At 49.6% G+C, this 16,810-nt stretch overlaps 1 protein-coding gene across 2 annotated transcripts in view; it reads left to right on the forward strand.

Annotated features, from left to right (window-relative positions):
* The window catches only part of Sh2d3c (SH2 domain containing 3C), a 36,474-nt gene that overhangs the window by 1,400 nt on the left and 18,264 nt on the right, over positions 1 to 16,810 (forward strand). Inside the window, exons 2-3 of one of the 2 annotated variants that reach the window (XM_031369862.1) lie at positions 3,163 to 3,625; positions 15,734 to 15,773. In XM_031369862.1, the coding sequence (XP_031225722.1) occupies positions 3,163 to 3,625; positions 15,734 to 15,773 (503 nt within the window). Of the gene's footprint in view, positions 1 to 3,162; positions 3,626 to 5,758; positions 5,885 to 15,733; positions 15,774 to 16,810 lie in introns of those variants that run through there. The other variant, XM_031369863.1, reaches the window with a different exon arrangement.

Genomic DNA, 16,810 nt, shown 5'->3' on the forward strand with positions numbered 1-16,810 from the left:
TGGGGCCCCAATCCTCAGGCATACAGCCTCATCCATCTCCTTTCAACCCTGGTGCCAGAGATTGCCTTGGACACTACTCTTTACACACACACATATACACACACACATACCACATATACACACCATACACATTCACATACACACACACACCATATACACTCACACACACACCATACACATTCACTCACACACACATACAACACACACACTCACACACATACCCCATATACACACTCTCACACACCATACACATTCACACACATATATCATACACATTCACATACACACAACATACATATACACACATCGTACATACCCACTCACACACACCTTACACATTCACACAAACATACACACATACCATATACATTCACACACACACCCATATACTCACACACACACATCACACAGAGACAGACACATATACACACCATACACATTCAAACACTTACATACCACACACACTCTCACAGACACACCATACATACTTACACACGACACACATACACACACCCCACTCACACTCACCTACAAATACCACACGCACACACATAGACACACACTCCATACACATACCATACACACTCACACACACACATACCATACACATCCATAACACAAACACACCACACACTCTTACACACATACCATATATACTCACACAAACACCATGCATGCTCACACACACTCTCACACACATACCACACACACACACACATACCAAATACAGTCACACACCACACACACACCATACACACTCACACACACTCTCACATACCACACACACTCTCACAGATACAGCATACATACTCACAAACTACACACACTCACATTCACATACCATATGCACTCACACACTTTTACACACTCCATACACACACACCATACACACTCACACACAAACACCACACACACACACACACACACACACACACACACACACGTCTAGGCTTTGGGGTAAGCTGTGGGAGTTCAGACTGTCCATTTCACCCCTCTGAATGTCAATTTCCTTATAAGGAAAGCAGGATGTTTATATATTCTAAGAATTCACACTGTTTGACAAGTAGGAGGCATTTTTGGTCATCATTGTCATCTTCCTTTTGAGGATATTTTATGTGCCAGATAGTACATGAAGCATGGTACTTACAAGGTTTGTATGTATGTTCATGTTCATGCATGTATGCATAGATATGTTCAGGCATAACATCAGGTATCTTCTTTGATCCCTTACCATCTTACTTTAAAACAGTTCTTTAAAATTTATATTTTTAAAAAATACATTGCTGGGGGTAGTAGTGCACACCTTTAATGCCAGAACTTGGGAGGCAGAGGCAGGTGGATCTTGGTGAATTTGAGGCCAGCCTGGTCTACAGAGTGAGTTCCAGAACAGCCAGGGATATGTAGGGAAACCTATCATACATACATACATACATACATACATACATACATGATGAGCATGGTAGTACACCCCTTTAATCCCTGGACTAGGAAGGCAGATGCAAGTGGATCTCTGTGAGTTTGAGGCCAGCCTAGTCTAAGTAAGTCCCAGGACAGCCAGGGCTGTGTGGGAGACCCTGTCTCAAAAACAAGTCATGTCTATCTGTCTTCATGTTTGTCTGTACACCACATGTGTATAGTGCCCATGGATTCCAGAGGCCAGAAGAGGGCACTGAATCCCCTGGAAGTGGAGTTACAGACCACCATGTGGATCCTTGGAAAGGCATCTGTCCTCTTAACTGCTGAGCCACCTTTCCAGACTCAACCTTTTATTTTGTAAAGATTTGTGTGTGTGTGTGTGTGTGTGTGTGTGTGTGTGTGTTGTGTGTGTGTGTGTTCACAGAGGTCAGAAAGGGGCTTTAGATCCTTTGGAGCTGGAGGCGATTCACCTGATGGGGTGCTGAGATCTGAACTCCAGTCCTCTTGTGTAGCAGTGAGCCCTCTTACCTGCTGAATTGCGCCTCCAACTCCTCTCTTTTTTATTTTATTTTATTTTATTTTTGGTTTTTCGAGACAGGGTTTCTCTGTGTAGCCCTGGCTGTCCTGGAACTCACTCTGTAGACCAGGCTGGCCTCGAACTCAGCAATCCACCTGCCTCAGCCTCCCAAGTGCTGGGACTAAAGGCGTGTGCCACCACTACCCAGTTTATTTTTATTTTTATTTTTGTTTTTCTTTTTGAGACTGGACCTCTGTAAGGAATTCTTGCTGTGGGATCCACCATGTACATCAGACTGGCCTTGAACTCAGAGAGCTCCACCTGTATCTGCTTCATGAGTGCTGGAACTATAGGCATGTACCCCCATGCCCAGCTCATGGCCAGCTTCTATATGGGGTCCAGGGATTTGAACTCAGGTTGTCATGCTTGTGTGCCTGCATTGTTCAGAGTCATCTCCCTAGCCCTTTATGTGCCTACTTCTCTTCAATCCTCTTGCTGCTTATTGGGAAGGTCCTTGTGTTACTGATGTGGGTGAAGGAGCTCAGAGAGGTCTAATGACTTGCCCAAGGTCACACAGCTAGAATGTGGAAGAAGGGCTTGAGCTCAGTGCTGTGACTGTAGAGCTGCCAGCTGTTGCACTTCCGGGAGCTTAGGAATGAGTGGGGGGTGTGGAGTGATAGCTCAGCAGCAGTGAGCCTTTACTCCTCTTGCATAAGATGAGCTCTCTTTCCAACACCCACTTTGAGCGGCTCACAACCTGTAACTCCAGCTCCAGGTGATTCAATGCCCTCTTCTGGCTTCCAAAGGTACCCACACTCATGATGCATGTACCCCGCTCCCACATACATACACATAATTAAGAATTAAAAAAAAAAACTTAGATGGGCTGGAGAGATGGCTCAGCGGTTAAGAGCACTGACTGCTCTTCCAGAGGTCCTGAGTTCAATCCCCAGCAACCACATGGTGGCTTACAACCATCTGTAATGGGATCTGATGCCCTTTTCTGGTGTGTCTGAAGACAGTGACAGTTTATTCACATATATACAATAAACAAATCTTAAAAAAAAAAAAAAAAAACTTAGAGAAAAACCAAAACAAAACAGTGAGAAGCCGCCCCTGGTGTGTCCCGAACCTTTGTACCCTTGCCATGCAGACCCATGGGGATGCTACATTATTCCATTCCTGCTGACACTATGATTAATTCTTTCCCTTTTCTCCTCCCTCGACAGAGTTCTTCAAGTTCAAGGGTCTCGGGAGCCTTTCCAATCTCCCGAGGTCCTTTTCTCTGAGACGCTCTTCAGCCTCCGCCAGTATCCGGTCTTGTCCGGAGCCTGACACTTTTGAAGCCACACAGGATGACATGGTGACACTCCCAAAGAGTCCTCCTGCCTATGCACGCTCTAGTGACATGTACAGCCACATGGGTACCATGCCCCGCCCTAACATCAAGAAGGCTCAGAAACAACAGGCTGTCCAGAAGGCCCAGGAGGTCAGCCAAGAGTCCCACCTCATATCTCGAAGGCTGCCAGAGCCACCAGACTTAGAGGCAGCTAAGGAGGCAGAGGAGGGAACTGAAGCCCTGCAGGAGGATATGGCACCTTCAGCAATAGAAGTGAACCCTATGAGGAAACTCGAGGACCTCACAGTAGACACAAAGGAGGAGCAAGTCCCTGGGGATGTGCACCCAGAAAGGTAGGTGCCAACAGGGCACAAACATCTGGGCTGAAAAGAAAAGGCTTGGGTGTAGGAAATGGTACATCCTATGATCCCTGTATAGAGGCAACTGAGGCTGGGGGATTGCTATGAGTTTGAGGTCAGCTGGAACTACAAGAGTGAAACCCTGTCTCAAAAACAGGAAATGAAATAAAAAGGAAATAAAGTGAGTGAGTGAGCTAGGTATGTAGATCAGCTGGCTGAGTGCTCGCCAGGAAGCACACAGGAAACCCTGAGTTTGATCCCTGCCTTAGTTTGGGTTTCTATTGCTACAGTGAAACCCCATGACCAAAAAGGAGTGTGAGGAGGAAAGGGTTTATTTGGCTCACACTTGCACACTGATTTCATCACTGAAGGGAGTCAGGACAGGAACTCAAGCAGGGCAGGAGCCTGGAGGTAGGAGCTGATGCAGAGGCCATGGAGGTGTGCTGCTTACTGGCTTGCTTCTCATGCCTTGCTCAGCCTGCCTTCTTACAGCCAGGACCACCAGAGGTGGGCACCACCCACAATGGACTGTGCCCTCCCTCATCCATCGCTAATTAAGTAAAGCTCCTACAGGCTTGCCTACAGCCCCAATGTGTTTTGTTTGTTTTTGTTTTTTTGGAGACAAGGTTTCTCGGTGCAGCCCTGGCAGAGCCAGAACTCGCTTACTCTGTAGACCAGGCTGGCCTGGAACTCACAGAGATCCTCCTGCCTCTGCCTCCCTAGTTACTGGGATTAAAGGTATGTGCCACCACCACAGCACCTGATCTACAACCAGATCTTGTGGAAGCATTTTCATAATTGAGGCACCCTCCTCTCAGATGACTTTAGCTTGTGTCACGTTGACATATCCAGCCCAGTCTCTGTCATTACATAAGTTGGTGTGGTGGCACCTGAGAGCTGCAAGCCGGAGGATTTGCAGTTCAGGGTGATTCTTGGCGCTCTGGGCCAGCCTGGAAAACATGGAAGGAAGGCGGGAGAGAAACGTAGAGCAGGAGAAGGAACACCCAAGAGCTTTCCACCAACTAGGCATTCTCTGGAAACATTTGTAACTAATTCTCAAAAGAAAACTGGCTAGAGATATACTGTTTCTACTGCAGATAAGGACAAGATCAGGAAGCCGGTTTCATCTGCCCCAGCCAGGCTCAACATCCATCCTGCTAGCAACCAAGCCCTTGAGGCCCGCCTGACTCAGAGCCCAGTACACACTCCAGCAAGAACTCAGCGCCTTACGTTTTGGGGGCCAACATGGCTGATGACTTTTCTAGAAAGCAACTTGTGAAAAGGATTTACTTATTGGACCCCATAAGTTGAGTTCATGTAAAGATATCAATGAATAGCGAGCCTGCATGATGGCTCAGTTGGTAAAGACACATACTGCCAAGTGGTAGCATAAGCTTGATCCCTAGTGTCCACATGGTGAAGGGAGAGGACTGGCATGTACACCTGCCTAATTCCTCCTCTCCCCCCCAAACCTACCCCCACCTCCTTGGCTTTGGGAAATGCTATTTTCATAATTAATAAAATTAAGGCTTTCCCCACCATCTCTCGCTGCCTCAGGCTGCCTTCTCCAGCTACCCTCTCTAAAATTCGACTTCATTTTGCAGTTAAGGACGCAAGAGGGCCGGGCATTGGTGGCGCACGCCTTTAATCTCAGCACTTGGGAGGCAGAGGCAGGTGGATTTCTGAGTTCGAGGCCAGCCTGGTCTACAGAGTGAGTTCCAGGCCAGCCAGGCCTATACAGAGAACCCCTGTCAAAAACAAACAAAAAACAAAACAAAACAAAACAAAAAACCACAAAAGCAAAAACAAAAACAAAAACAGGATGCAAGAGGGCCAGATCCTTGAGGCTGTAAGGTTTCTTTTCCCAGGTCTGAGATTTCACCCGTAGCTTGGCTCCTCCCACTCAGAGACACTGATTGGTTCGCCGGAACGGAGCCGGGCGGGGGAGGCAGGGGCTGTGTGTTCGGATGGGAGAACTTTCTCCAGCCCAGATAGTGACTGACAGGGAGGGGAGGAGGAGCGAGAGAGGAGCAAGTTTGAGGAGGATTTGTTTTTCTTTGGATCCTACGGGCCGGAGGCGTGTCTAGGGCGTGGTCTTCAGGTCTGGCCCTGCCCCTAGGGTCCTACTCTGAGCTCCGTAGCTCCTAGCTGAGTCTTAGCGGGAGTGTCAGACTGAGACGGTTCCTGGGCTTCAGGTTGTGATCACGGAATGACTGCAGTGGGCCGAAGGTGCTCTGCGCTAGGGCCCCGAAGGTGAGTGACCAAACTGGCTCTAGGGAGGGCAAGCAGAACAGCAGTAGTGGACCAGTGGGGAGATGCTGGTCGCTGGAGCAGCTGACACACACTGCTATGGGTTTAACATCTGGGATTTTTCTTTCTTTTTACTTATTGAGGCAGGGTCTCATGTAACACGGGCTGTACTCAGACTTTTTGCGTGTAGTCCTGACTGCCCTGGAACTCACTAGACTGTTCTTGAACCCAAAGAAATCTGCCTGCCTCCCAGGGGATTAAAGGCGAGGGCCATCATGCCTAGCTGTACTGGATCTCTTGATCATCCTGCATCCACCTGGAAAGTTCAGGTGTTACAGACCTGTGCCACCACACCTGGTATCTTCTGGAATTTTCCTTCAGCTGTGACTTGACTTGTCTTCCCTGCCTTGTCTCTGAACACACTTAGCATCTCTCTGCTAATCTTCTGACAGATCCTGGAGAGAGAGCCGGTTTTGTAAATAAACATAGAAAAGTCTACTTGCTTGCTTGACTTGTCTAGTGGAAGTCAGAATAGGAGTTTCACTCTACCTCCTAGGCTTATGCCATCAACCTCTGGAACACCTTTGCCTAGGGCAGGGCCAGGGGTCTTGAAAAGCCTTTCAAGTGTCCAGTCTGACTCTCAGCCCAAGCTGTTATGGCAAAAGCTTGTTCTAGCGATGTTTCGCCTGTACCTGACCAAGAGAAACAGTTGAGATTCTCTGCCTCCCATCTCCTGAAGTGTTTGGGAGTTCTGAGGTGGGTTTAGCAAGCCAGATCAAGCCCTGTTCTGGTGCTCTAGGACCCAGTGTCCCAACCCCAGTGTCCAGGGACTTTCTGATGTTTTGTCACAGGAATCCCTTGGAGTGTGGAGAGCAGTGGGGCTCTCAGGCTAACTCTATTCCATGCTGGGCCTCTGGGTCTCTCTGAGGTGCCATCCAGCTAGGCAGAAGGCTAGCTAAGAGTGCCAGTGAGCAGGATGGGACCCACCTTCCTGAGTGTCCAAAGGGGCCATTCTAGTGGATGTCAGAGTAGCCAAGGCTGGGGAGATGGTGTCCCTCCCCCACCCTGGGAAAGCAGGGTGCACCTGGAGCAGGAGGAAGGAAGGGGAAGAGGTGAGGCTGCAGGGATTTCCTGGTGCCCTGTCTCTGCTGAGATCATGGAGGATGAGGCAAGAGGGCCCGCCTTCAGCTGGTCAAGTGGAGCACAGCAGCCTACCCTGCATCCTCTGCCCAAGAGACACGGCCCTCTGCCCCAGGGGAAATGAGACAGCAGGGTCCAGAGAACTCCCCTCACCCCCAAGTCAGTGTGACAGAGGAGGAGAAGGCCAGGCCTGGAGAAGGAAGGGGAGCCCCCATACCTCCTCCACCCACATAGAAGTGTCACACTAGGGTCTCTTCACTTACCAGCTGTCAAGAGCCCATCAGGACCTGTTGCTCCATTTATCCAATGGTTAGGCTAAGGCTAACAGGGAGGACTCTTCTGGGGTTATAGGGAAGATTCTCCTGGGATGATAGGGAAGACTGTTCTGGGGTTACACGTTGACCATTTGTAAGAATCCAAGTTTGTTCTCAAGCCTGAGTAACTCTTAGCTCAAATCTTTTTGTTGTTGTTGTTGTTGTTGTTGTTTTGAGACAGGGTTTTTCTGTGTAGCCCTGGCTGTCCTGGAACTCACTCTGTAGACCAGGCTGGCCTCGAACTCAGAAATCTACCTGCCTCTGCCTCCTAAGTGCTGGGATTATAGGTGTGTGCCACCACTGCCTGGCTTAGCTCAAATCTTAACCACCAGGCCATATGTCTCTCCCTCAAAGGAAATCTCAAGAATTTTTCTACCACTATTTCAAATGGCTTTCCACAGTGCCCTGGTATTGGGGCATACTTCACAAAAGAGCACATTTAAGCCAAGTTAGAGCTTCATTCATTTTATTTTTTTAATACATTTTTAAACGTGTACTTATTATTACATTGGCATAGGTCCTGTCAGAATGTGTTATGTATATGTGGAAGCTCGAGGACAACTTTGTGGTTCTCTTCTGTGTGTGGGATCCAGGGACCATGCTGCAATCAATCAGGGTTTCATGGCGAGCACAAGTCGTCACTCCCTGGGCTAATTCACCAGCCTATCATTCTTTTTAATTCTCCCTGAGGTGGTACCCAGGCTTCACATTTGTCCTAGACTCTGAGCAAAGAGCAGTGAGCACAGAAGGTTGAGTCTAATAGAGAGTTTCTCCCAGAGGCAGAGGGTCAGACAGCAAACCAGATTGATGAGTTACAGGAGCAGCTAGGGAAGATCAAACAAATTTACAATCAAGCGCTGAGACTGGTCTTGGGGGAAAGGGCTAGTAAGGAGCAGGCAGTGCCAGTGAATGGCACATGCCTTCAATCCCAGCACTCCAGAGACAGATGCAGTCGGATCTCTGAATTTGAGGCCAGCTTGGTTGACAAAGTGAGTTCCAGGACAGTCAGGCAGAAAACCCATCTCAGAAAAAACCCAAAAAAACAACACACACACACACACACACACACACACACACACACACACACCCTGAAATGAAATAAAACCAAACCAAGCCAGTTAGGGAGGAAAAATTATTGGCTAAAGTAAGAAGGAGCAAACGCAGTTGCTCTCCGGGAAAAGTGAACCAGAGTGTGAGAATGGCCTGTACAAAGTCCTGGGCTAGGAGCATCTTCAACTGATTTGCTCATCAGCAGAGATCAGAAAGTCTGAGCAGAGGATAGGAGAAGAAAACAGAGCAAATGAGTTGGGATCTTGTTCAGGACAGTCTTTCTCCTTGCAGGTATGGTAAAACTTTTTGTTGTTTAATTTTTGAGTCAGCGGCTCATATAGCCCAGGCTGGCCTTGTGTAATCATCATCATCCGATCCTCCTGTCTTCACTGCTCAAGTGCTGGGATTTTGGGTGTACACCACCACACCTGATCATTTGGGGTGCTATAGATGGAACCTAGGACCTCCTGCATGCTAGGCAAGCACTCTGCTGTGTCCTTTTGACATTGTGGCATTAGGTTGTCATCGGCAAAGCAAGTTTACAGTTGTGTGTTGGAATTTGTTCGCAGCTGTCTGCAGCCTTGTGTAGTCAGGAGGTTGGTCACATCTGCAGGGAGATGTGACCTTAGCTCTGTCCTGCTCGCTAGTAGTGCCTGCCTTGAATGTCCCTTGCCATCCTCCCGGACAGCCCAAGAAGGCTTCTTGGAAGGACACTGAGACTGGGATAAATGACATCCTAAAAGAGAGGTAGGGCACCCTAAATTGTCCCAGCCCTGGTGCCAGGCATTGCAAACAGGCCAGGACACCCCCTCCCCTTCCTTATTTCCTTTTGGAATGTTGATTCTGATTCAAGAATTTCCAAGTCTCCCCAGAGTCCCACGACCCTTTCGGCCCTGAAGAGTGACGTTAGCTGCCGGGCATCTGGTAGCTATTACCCGATTACCCGTGGAGGGGGGAGTCGCTGTGGGCCCAGCGTGCTCAGCCTCCCTGGGCGCAGGGCGGCTGGGCCACGTCTTCTGAAGGGGCCCAGCTGCTCCTGGCTCTCATTTCCTGTGGAGACTTTCTCACAGTCCAAGAGACTCCAAGATGCCTTGGGTTGTGGGAACCTGACTATCTTAGGAAAGATGAGCTGTCCCCACACTGACCTCCCACTCAAACGACGTTGCTTTCAGCCCTCGGGGACCGGTTTGCAGGTTGCTGGACCTGTGTAGAGTGGAACTTTTTCCCTCTGAGCCCTAATTTCCCCTGATGGTGAAAACTAGATAGGATGTCAGGTAGAAGGTATGGACGTTGATCAGTGAAGACCAATACATGGCGGTTGCTCATGCTATAGGATGGGAAACTGAGTCCCACAGAATGAATGGGTCTCATTTCGGGTCCCAGCTTTCTACTTCTTATTTAGGTGCCTTTCAGAATCCCCATGGATCTTCCCCAAGTGCTTCTCACCCCATTTCTTGTTCCCAGTAGAGCATCTTGGCTGTCTGGGTGAAATGCTATTTATCTCCTGTCTCCTCCCCAGCTTCCTTTCTGTGTCCACCTGGGATTGGCTCCCCTTTTCCAGGGTTGTCACTCCATAGGAGGGATACAGCAGACACAGACCTCAGACCACTTTAGCTGCAGTCTGACTCTGGGGCCAGGCACCTTGCTTCAGCTGGGCTCTCCCTGCATCAGTGTCAGCCCTCACAGTCAGCGGATACTCTATCCTCTGCACTCTCTAAGGGCCTCCCTGCAGCTCTCAGCTCTCTCTGGCAGGTTCCCAGCTACCTTTGGCAGCTCAGGCTTAGCATCCTTGACTCTTCCCTTCCTCTTAGGCCAGCACCTTTCCTAATGGCTCCCCACAGCCAGGATCAGGGATGTGACTGACCCAGTGGTAGCCTGTACTTTGCGGCAGGGCAAGGAATAAATCCTGGCAGAGACTCTCAGCTCCCATGGCTATTGCTGTCTCAGAAGAGACCCTGCTTTCCATCCCAGAGTCCTCTGCTTAGGCCACTGAAGCTGAAGGCAGCCAGTAGAAGGTACCATGGGGTACCATGAGGGGTGAGCAAAACTTAGAGAAAGATGACCAGGGGGATTGATGAGTTCAAGGCCAGCCTGGGTTACAGAGACTGAGACCCTGTCTCAAAATCTATATGATAGATAGCAAGCACCTGTTTGGTGGGAACCCAGTATTTGGAAAGTGGAGCAGGAGCATGAGGAGTTCAAGGTCAGCTTTGGGTACACAGTAAGTTTGAGACAAGCCTAGACTTTTGTTTTGAAAACATAACAAAACTGAACAAAACAGAAACAGGGTCTGTGCAAGGAAAGCTCTAATACCCTAGGAGAGTGGCGTTGGTATCTGGAGCCCACCTGGGCGAGGGGACCTGGCGCTGAACATCGTGGCCTTCTAGGCAGACATGATGTTCCCTCAGAAGATGAGGAAGCTAAGCCTCAGAGAGAGGAAAGCAGGTGGCAGAGCGGGGCAGCTCTCTTCTCAGGCTATATGACCAGATCCCGAGGCCCAAAGGAGGAAACTCTGGGACAGAGAGAGGGCATCCAGGCCTGTGCAGAGGGTAAGGCCATGAGAGGTGGGGCAGCCTCCTTCTCTACTTCTCCAGGATCCTTGTGGAAGTTCACTCAGCCTTCTGTTCCAGGCCAGAGGTCCCTGAAGGTGAAGTTCTGCTTCCAACACGCATTGGGAAAATAAAGGATAATAGGTACTAATTACTACTCATTAATGCAATTAATTAAACTGATCCATGCAACTCATGGTGTCAGTTATTAGAACAAATCTGTTAATACAGGCAATTACAGGGTCGGTCATTTAAATAATGAATGCCACTGCCGAATGGGCCTGATTTAGCTCAGTCGTCACTGTTGCCTGTTAACTGATTTCACCACTAATATTAGAGGGGAAGTGTCTTTTAAGTATATAGCGTAAGAAATAATGAATTAATTCTCGGAGCCGAGTTATAAGGAACACTTTGCTTTCTGGATTTGATCGTTGCAGTGAAAGGGAGTGTGTTCTAAAAAGATCTCTGAACAAATTGACAGCGCGGTAGGCTGAGCAGGAGTTACCAACACCCGTGGCTGTCAGGCAGACAGGATGGTCCAGGCAGAGGGAATATAATGTCAGGTGCAAAGGCCCAGAGGTTATAGACCCCGGAGTTCTTTGGAAATATTTTTTGGAGGCCGGAAATGGAGTAGGAATGAGGAGGGAGAGGAGGCATCCAGAGACATGTTTAGCTCAGTGGTGGAGTGCTGCACAAGGTGCTGCAGCTGGGAAGATGGCTCAGTCACTATAGCACTTCTTTCATAGGTGCGGGGACCCGAGTTCCCACAGAACAGCCAGATGTGTAAATGTGAGAATCTGTAATCTGTGTGTTCCGAATGGGAGGTGGAAGGCAGGAGAGCCCTTGGAAGCTGGCCAGCTGGATGGTGAATGCAATAGGTAGCCAACACAGAGAGCCCACCCCAATCAAGGTAGAAGGAAGGCAAGGGTTGACACCCAACCTGGTGGAAGATTCTCTGATCTCATGAGTACAGTGGTCTGCATTCGCACACTTGCATACACAGACACACACATGTACACACAGACACACATGCAAACACAGACACACACATTCATTCACACACAGAGACATCTGCAAACAGCACACACACACACACACATAGACATGCACACACACAGACAAACAGACATACAGACACACACATGCACACACAGAGAGACACACAGATACTCACACATAAATTCATAGACATACACAGAGACATACACACACGAATTCACACACACAAGCATACACCATACACACAGACACACATGCACAGACAGACATACACACAGAGATACACGCTCACATACACACACATGAATACACAGACACACATACACAGACAGACACACAGAGAGATAAACATTCACATACACAGACACAACATGTGCACACTGACACACAGACACACACATACAACCATACAACATACTGGATGGTTGTCAGCTTCCCAAGACTGTGGTAAGCTGATGTCCAGAGGGAACAGAAACAGCAAAGCCCAGTGGGGCAGGGTGGCCCAGGCCTTTAATCCCAGCACTTGATAGGCAGAATTTGAGGACAGCCAAGGGCTACACAGAGAGACCCTGTCTCAAAAAACAAAACCAGACAACCAAACAGAGCAAAGGCCCTCAGAAGTTGGTGCTGGGGGGTACTTACCATGTGGCCTTGGCCAGGGCAGCCCCATGTAGTGAGTATGCATGGCCATAAGGAGCCCATCCCCGCTGGGTGGGTGGTGGTGGCGCACTCCTTTAATCCCGGCACTTGGGAGGCAGAGGCAGGTGGATTTCTGAGTTTGAGGCCAGCCTGGTCTACAGAGTGAGTTCCAGGACAGCCAGGGCTACACAGAGAAACTCTGTCTCAAAAAAACCAAAAACCAAAAACCAAAAACCAAAAGGAGCCCATCCCCAGGAGTCTGTTAGGAACCTTGACTCCCAGACTGATGAAGCTGGACCCCTGCTGCCAGACAATGGGGCAAAGGGGAGCTGTACTCCAGCTTTTATTTTAACAGGGCTACTAGGAGTTGGTGAGTGTGTCTCAGGGCCACAAATGGAGGGAGGGTGGCCTGTAACGGCCATAGGTTATCAGTGGACATGGTCATGTTGTGACTGGAATGACAGAGCGGTGGCAAGGGAGGTGAAGGGGCTGAAGTTCCTTGGCCAGTGGCCCTGCCATGGACAGCCTTCCTGGCTCTGAATACATACATAAGCTGGGCAGCGCATCATCTTTAGGGCTGTATCCCTGCCCCAAAACCTAAGAGGAAGTGGGCAGGAAAGAGGAGGAAGCACAGAGTTGATCCCAGTGTGTCCCTGACAATTTGTTCCCAGCACTGGGAGGATTTCCGGGCCTGAATGGCCGGAAATGTTGGGATGGGACACCTCACCCGGAAAGAGTGGACAGAGCTGACAGGGGAGGGACTCCCTCCTCCACCTCACAGTGTCACTGGCCAGGGAGCACTGAAAAAGGCTTTGGAATCCTGTGCTATTGCAGACTACAGCTTAGGGGACAGAGGGTAGAGAGCAGGAAGGATTTTTCTAGCAGGGAAAGTTAATAATAAAGGACTTCAGAATGTCAGAACAAGGAGTAGCTACAGGAAGCCTCGGTTGCAGGAACTAGGAAATTCTTCTTTTCCTTTCTTTTTTTTTTTTCTTTCTCATCTTTTGTTTTGAAAACTAGGCTCCTGTGTTTGAGCATACGCTTTATTCCCATTTTGCAGATGGCAAATCTAAGGCCATTGTCTGGGAACAAGTTGTTCAGCCTAAGAGAAAAGAGTGCATGATGGCTGCTGGCTGGCTGCTTACTCTTCATGTACTCTGTGAAGCTGCATATTCTAATCTCCTCTGCCTGGCACTACGCTGGGGACTGCGAATGACGGTCCACACCCTCGTGAGGTTTTCTCTGTTACTTTTCAGTTGAGAAATAAAAGTGAAATGGTTGTTGCAGGTAGGGATCTGACAGATAGACAGATGCAGATGGGAGGCAGAGAATAAGGCCGGAGGGCTGTTGTACCTGGCATGGCCAGGCAAGGCTTCTCTGAGGAGGCGACTTTGAACTGAGCCCAGAAGAAAGTGGAGGGAGGGAAAAGCCTTGTGAAAAGCTGGGGAAAGACAGCTCCAAGTAAGTACAAAGGCCCTGTGGCAGGAACAAACTGTCGAGGCCAGGGCAGCTGGAGCAGGAGGGACAGTATAGTTGAAGTAGACATTGTTGAGTGTTGGTGTGGTAGGCAGGGAAGTGCCAGCAGCACACAGAACCTTAGAGGTCAGGGAGCTAGGTCCTGGTTCTTATCATGGTAACAGGGCCCCTTTATTCTCAAGGAGGTGAGAAGTTTGGTTTGGATGATGAATTACACTGCTGTGGAGGGGAGTCTAGATTTTATTCTTTAGCAGATGGGGCCTGAGGACATGGCACGGTGTAGAGTGCTTGGCTAGTCTATGCAAGGCCTGGGCTCTCTTCTCCAGCACTGGAAAAGAGAGAGGCTGAGGCAGGAGAATTGCTTGAGTATAAGAATTCAGACTGGACAGCAGCATAGTAAGCCTTGGTGGGTAGGGAGGGCCTGCTGGGATTGAGTTTTCTGGTATCAGAGCTGAGGCTGACAGTATGGGGGAGTGGACATGGGGAACCAGCAAGAAAGCCATGGAAGAGTCGGTGGTCCAGCTGCAGGGACAGACTCTGTCTTCTGTTCTGAAATGAGGATTTCCTCCTGGGCAGTGTGTGGCCTCTTACATGGATCACGGCCTGTGGAGTGGGGTGTAGTCTGCTGGTGGGCCCAGGGTAGAAAGTGAACCTGAGGCTTTGGCTGTCACAGCAGGGAGGAGGGAGCTGGTACCCAGCTATGAAGGATGATGGGGAGGACCAGAAGCTGCTTCTGAATAGCAAACTGGAGATGCCTCCAGCATGGAGGGCACTGGAGGGGATGGGTGTGCGTGTGTGCATGTGTACTGGGTGAGGAGTGGGGCAGCACTAGATGAAGGCTTCAGTTCTTTAGGCCTGCTGGGCTGGGGTGGTGGTGGTTGTGTGCCTCTATAATCCCAGCATGCAAGCAGAGGCAAGGAGGATCAGAAGTTCAAAGCTACTTTCATCTGCCTAGCACATTTGAGTCCAGTCTGCTCTACATGGGACCCTGTCTCAAAACAAATGCAAAAGTGCAAAAGCATGCTTGCCTCACATGTGCGATCACACACACACACACACACACACACACACACACACACACACACTTGGCGGGGGGAGAGGGAGAGAGACAGAGAGCTGTGGCTGGGAGAAGTGACTCACAAAGGTGAAGGCTCTTTGTTCAGCATCCTGGAAAAGCTACCACCTCTGGCCTCTCTAAGGCTTCATCCCTACTACCCTGAAGGCAGAGAGAATAGGTGTGTACTGGCCATAACCAGCAGTAGCCAATACACTGGCAATGTAGACGAAGGAGGCCAGAGGAGAGGGGCAGAGCCTCAGTCGAGGTCCTCTAGTGTATAGACTCAGGGGTAGGGATTGTGTAGAAGAGGCAGAGAGAGGAAACTGACACCAGAAAAACACATGTCATGAGCTGGGTAAACACTCACCCTGAGTGCTCCAGACACCTCCATTAGGCAGTGGCTGTCTTTGTTCCTGATTTATGAAGAGGAAAACCAGGATCAGAGACGTGAAGGAACTTATTCAGGGCTGCACAGCTGGGAGTGGTGGAGTAGCCATAGGTCCATCAGCCATAGCAATTAGCATCCTGGGCTCCTAAGGCCAGGACCAAGCTGCACATCAGCAGGCAGGTGGACACTCAGGGGATCTGAGAAGTGCTGAGAATGCTCACCTCTTTTCTCTTCTTCCAGGGCTGCTGCAGAGCTGGAGGCTGCTGGGGACTATGTGAAGGTAGGAGAGACAGGCTGGGGGTTGCCCACGTGATGGAGCATGTTATGATGGGGCTAGGGCCTGCTGTGAACCAGACTTCTTCCTGGGAGGAGAAGGTCGGGGGTGGGAGCAGCCCCTGGGGACAGCTATCATTCTGGGAAGCTATTTCCCATGCCTCCTGCCTCTCTGTTAGCCACAAACTCACCAACTGGACAGGGTCCCAAGGGTGTCCCCATGCAATGGCCACCATAACGAAATCCCAGTCAATCTGGGCATCTGAGGGCTGGGGCTGGGAGAGCACAGCAGGAGTGACTTAGATCTTCAGCAGAGGCTCTACAACTCACAGACAAGAGCGGGATTTGGGGGCTGGGGATGGGATATGGCTTGGTGGGTGGAGCGCTTGCCTAGTATACAGGAGGCCTTGGGGGGACAGTCCCCAGCTCCACATAAACTGAGTGTGGTCCTGCATGCCTGTCATGCTCAAGTGGCAGAAGGATAAATTCAAGATCATTCTCATCTACATAGTGAGATTTGAGGCCAGCTTATCTTGTTCTAGACATGTTGAAGATGTAGTTTGTGTGTGTGAGTGCATGCTTACATGTGTGTCTTCGGGTGTCTGTGGAAGTCAGAGGTGGACCTCACAGTTGTTCCTTTCCATGGTGGGTCTCATTGATTAGGGTTCACTGACAGGCCCAGGAGCTCCCAGGATCTTTCTGTGTTCACCCCCAAAGCTGAGGTTTCAAAGTAACCATCACATCTGGCATTTTTTGTTTTGTTTTGTTTTTAAATATGGCTGCTGGAGAGTGAACTCTCACCCTCAAGCTTGTATGCCAAGCACTTTACAGGGTGAGCCAGCGTGAGCTAACCACACAATACAGGGTTTGTTGTTGTTGTTGTTTGCTCAGCAACTTGGGTGGTTGAGGCAGGATTGCAAGTGCTAGGCCAACTTGGACCACAATTAAGACCCTGTTTTAACAAGAAAACATTGGTTTTAGCCAGGCAGTGGTGGCACATGCCTTTAATCCCAGCACTTGGGAGGCAGAGGCAGGTGGATTTCT

The sequence above is a fragment of the Mastomys coucha genome, unplaced genomic scaffold (assembly GCF_008632895.1).
Source record: "Mastomys coucha isolate ucsf_1 unplaced genomic scaffold, UCSF_Mcou_1 pScaffold15, whole genome shotgun sequence".
Taxonomy (NCBI): domain Eukaryota; kingdom Metazoa; phylum Chordata; class Mammalia; order Rodentia; family Muridae; genus Mastomys; species Mastomys coucha.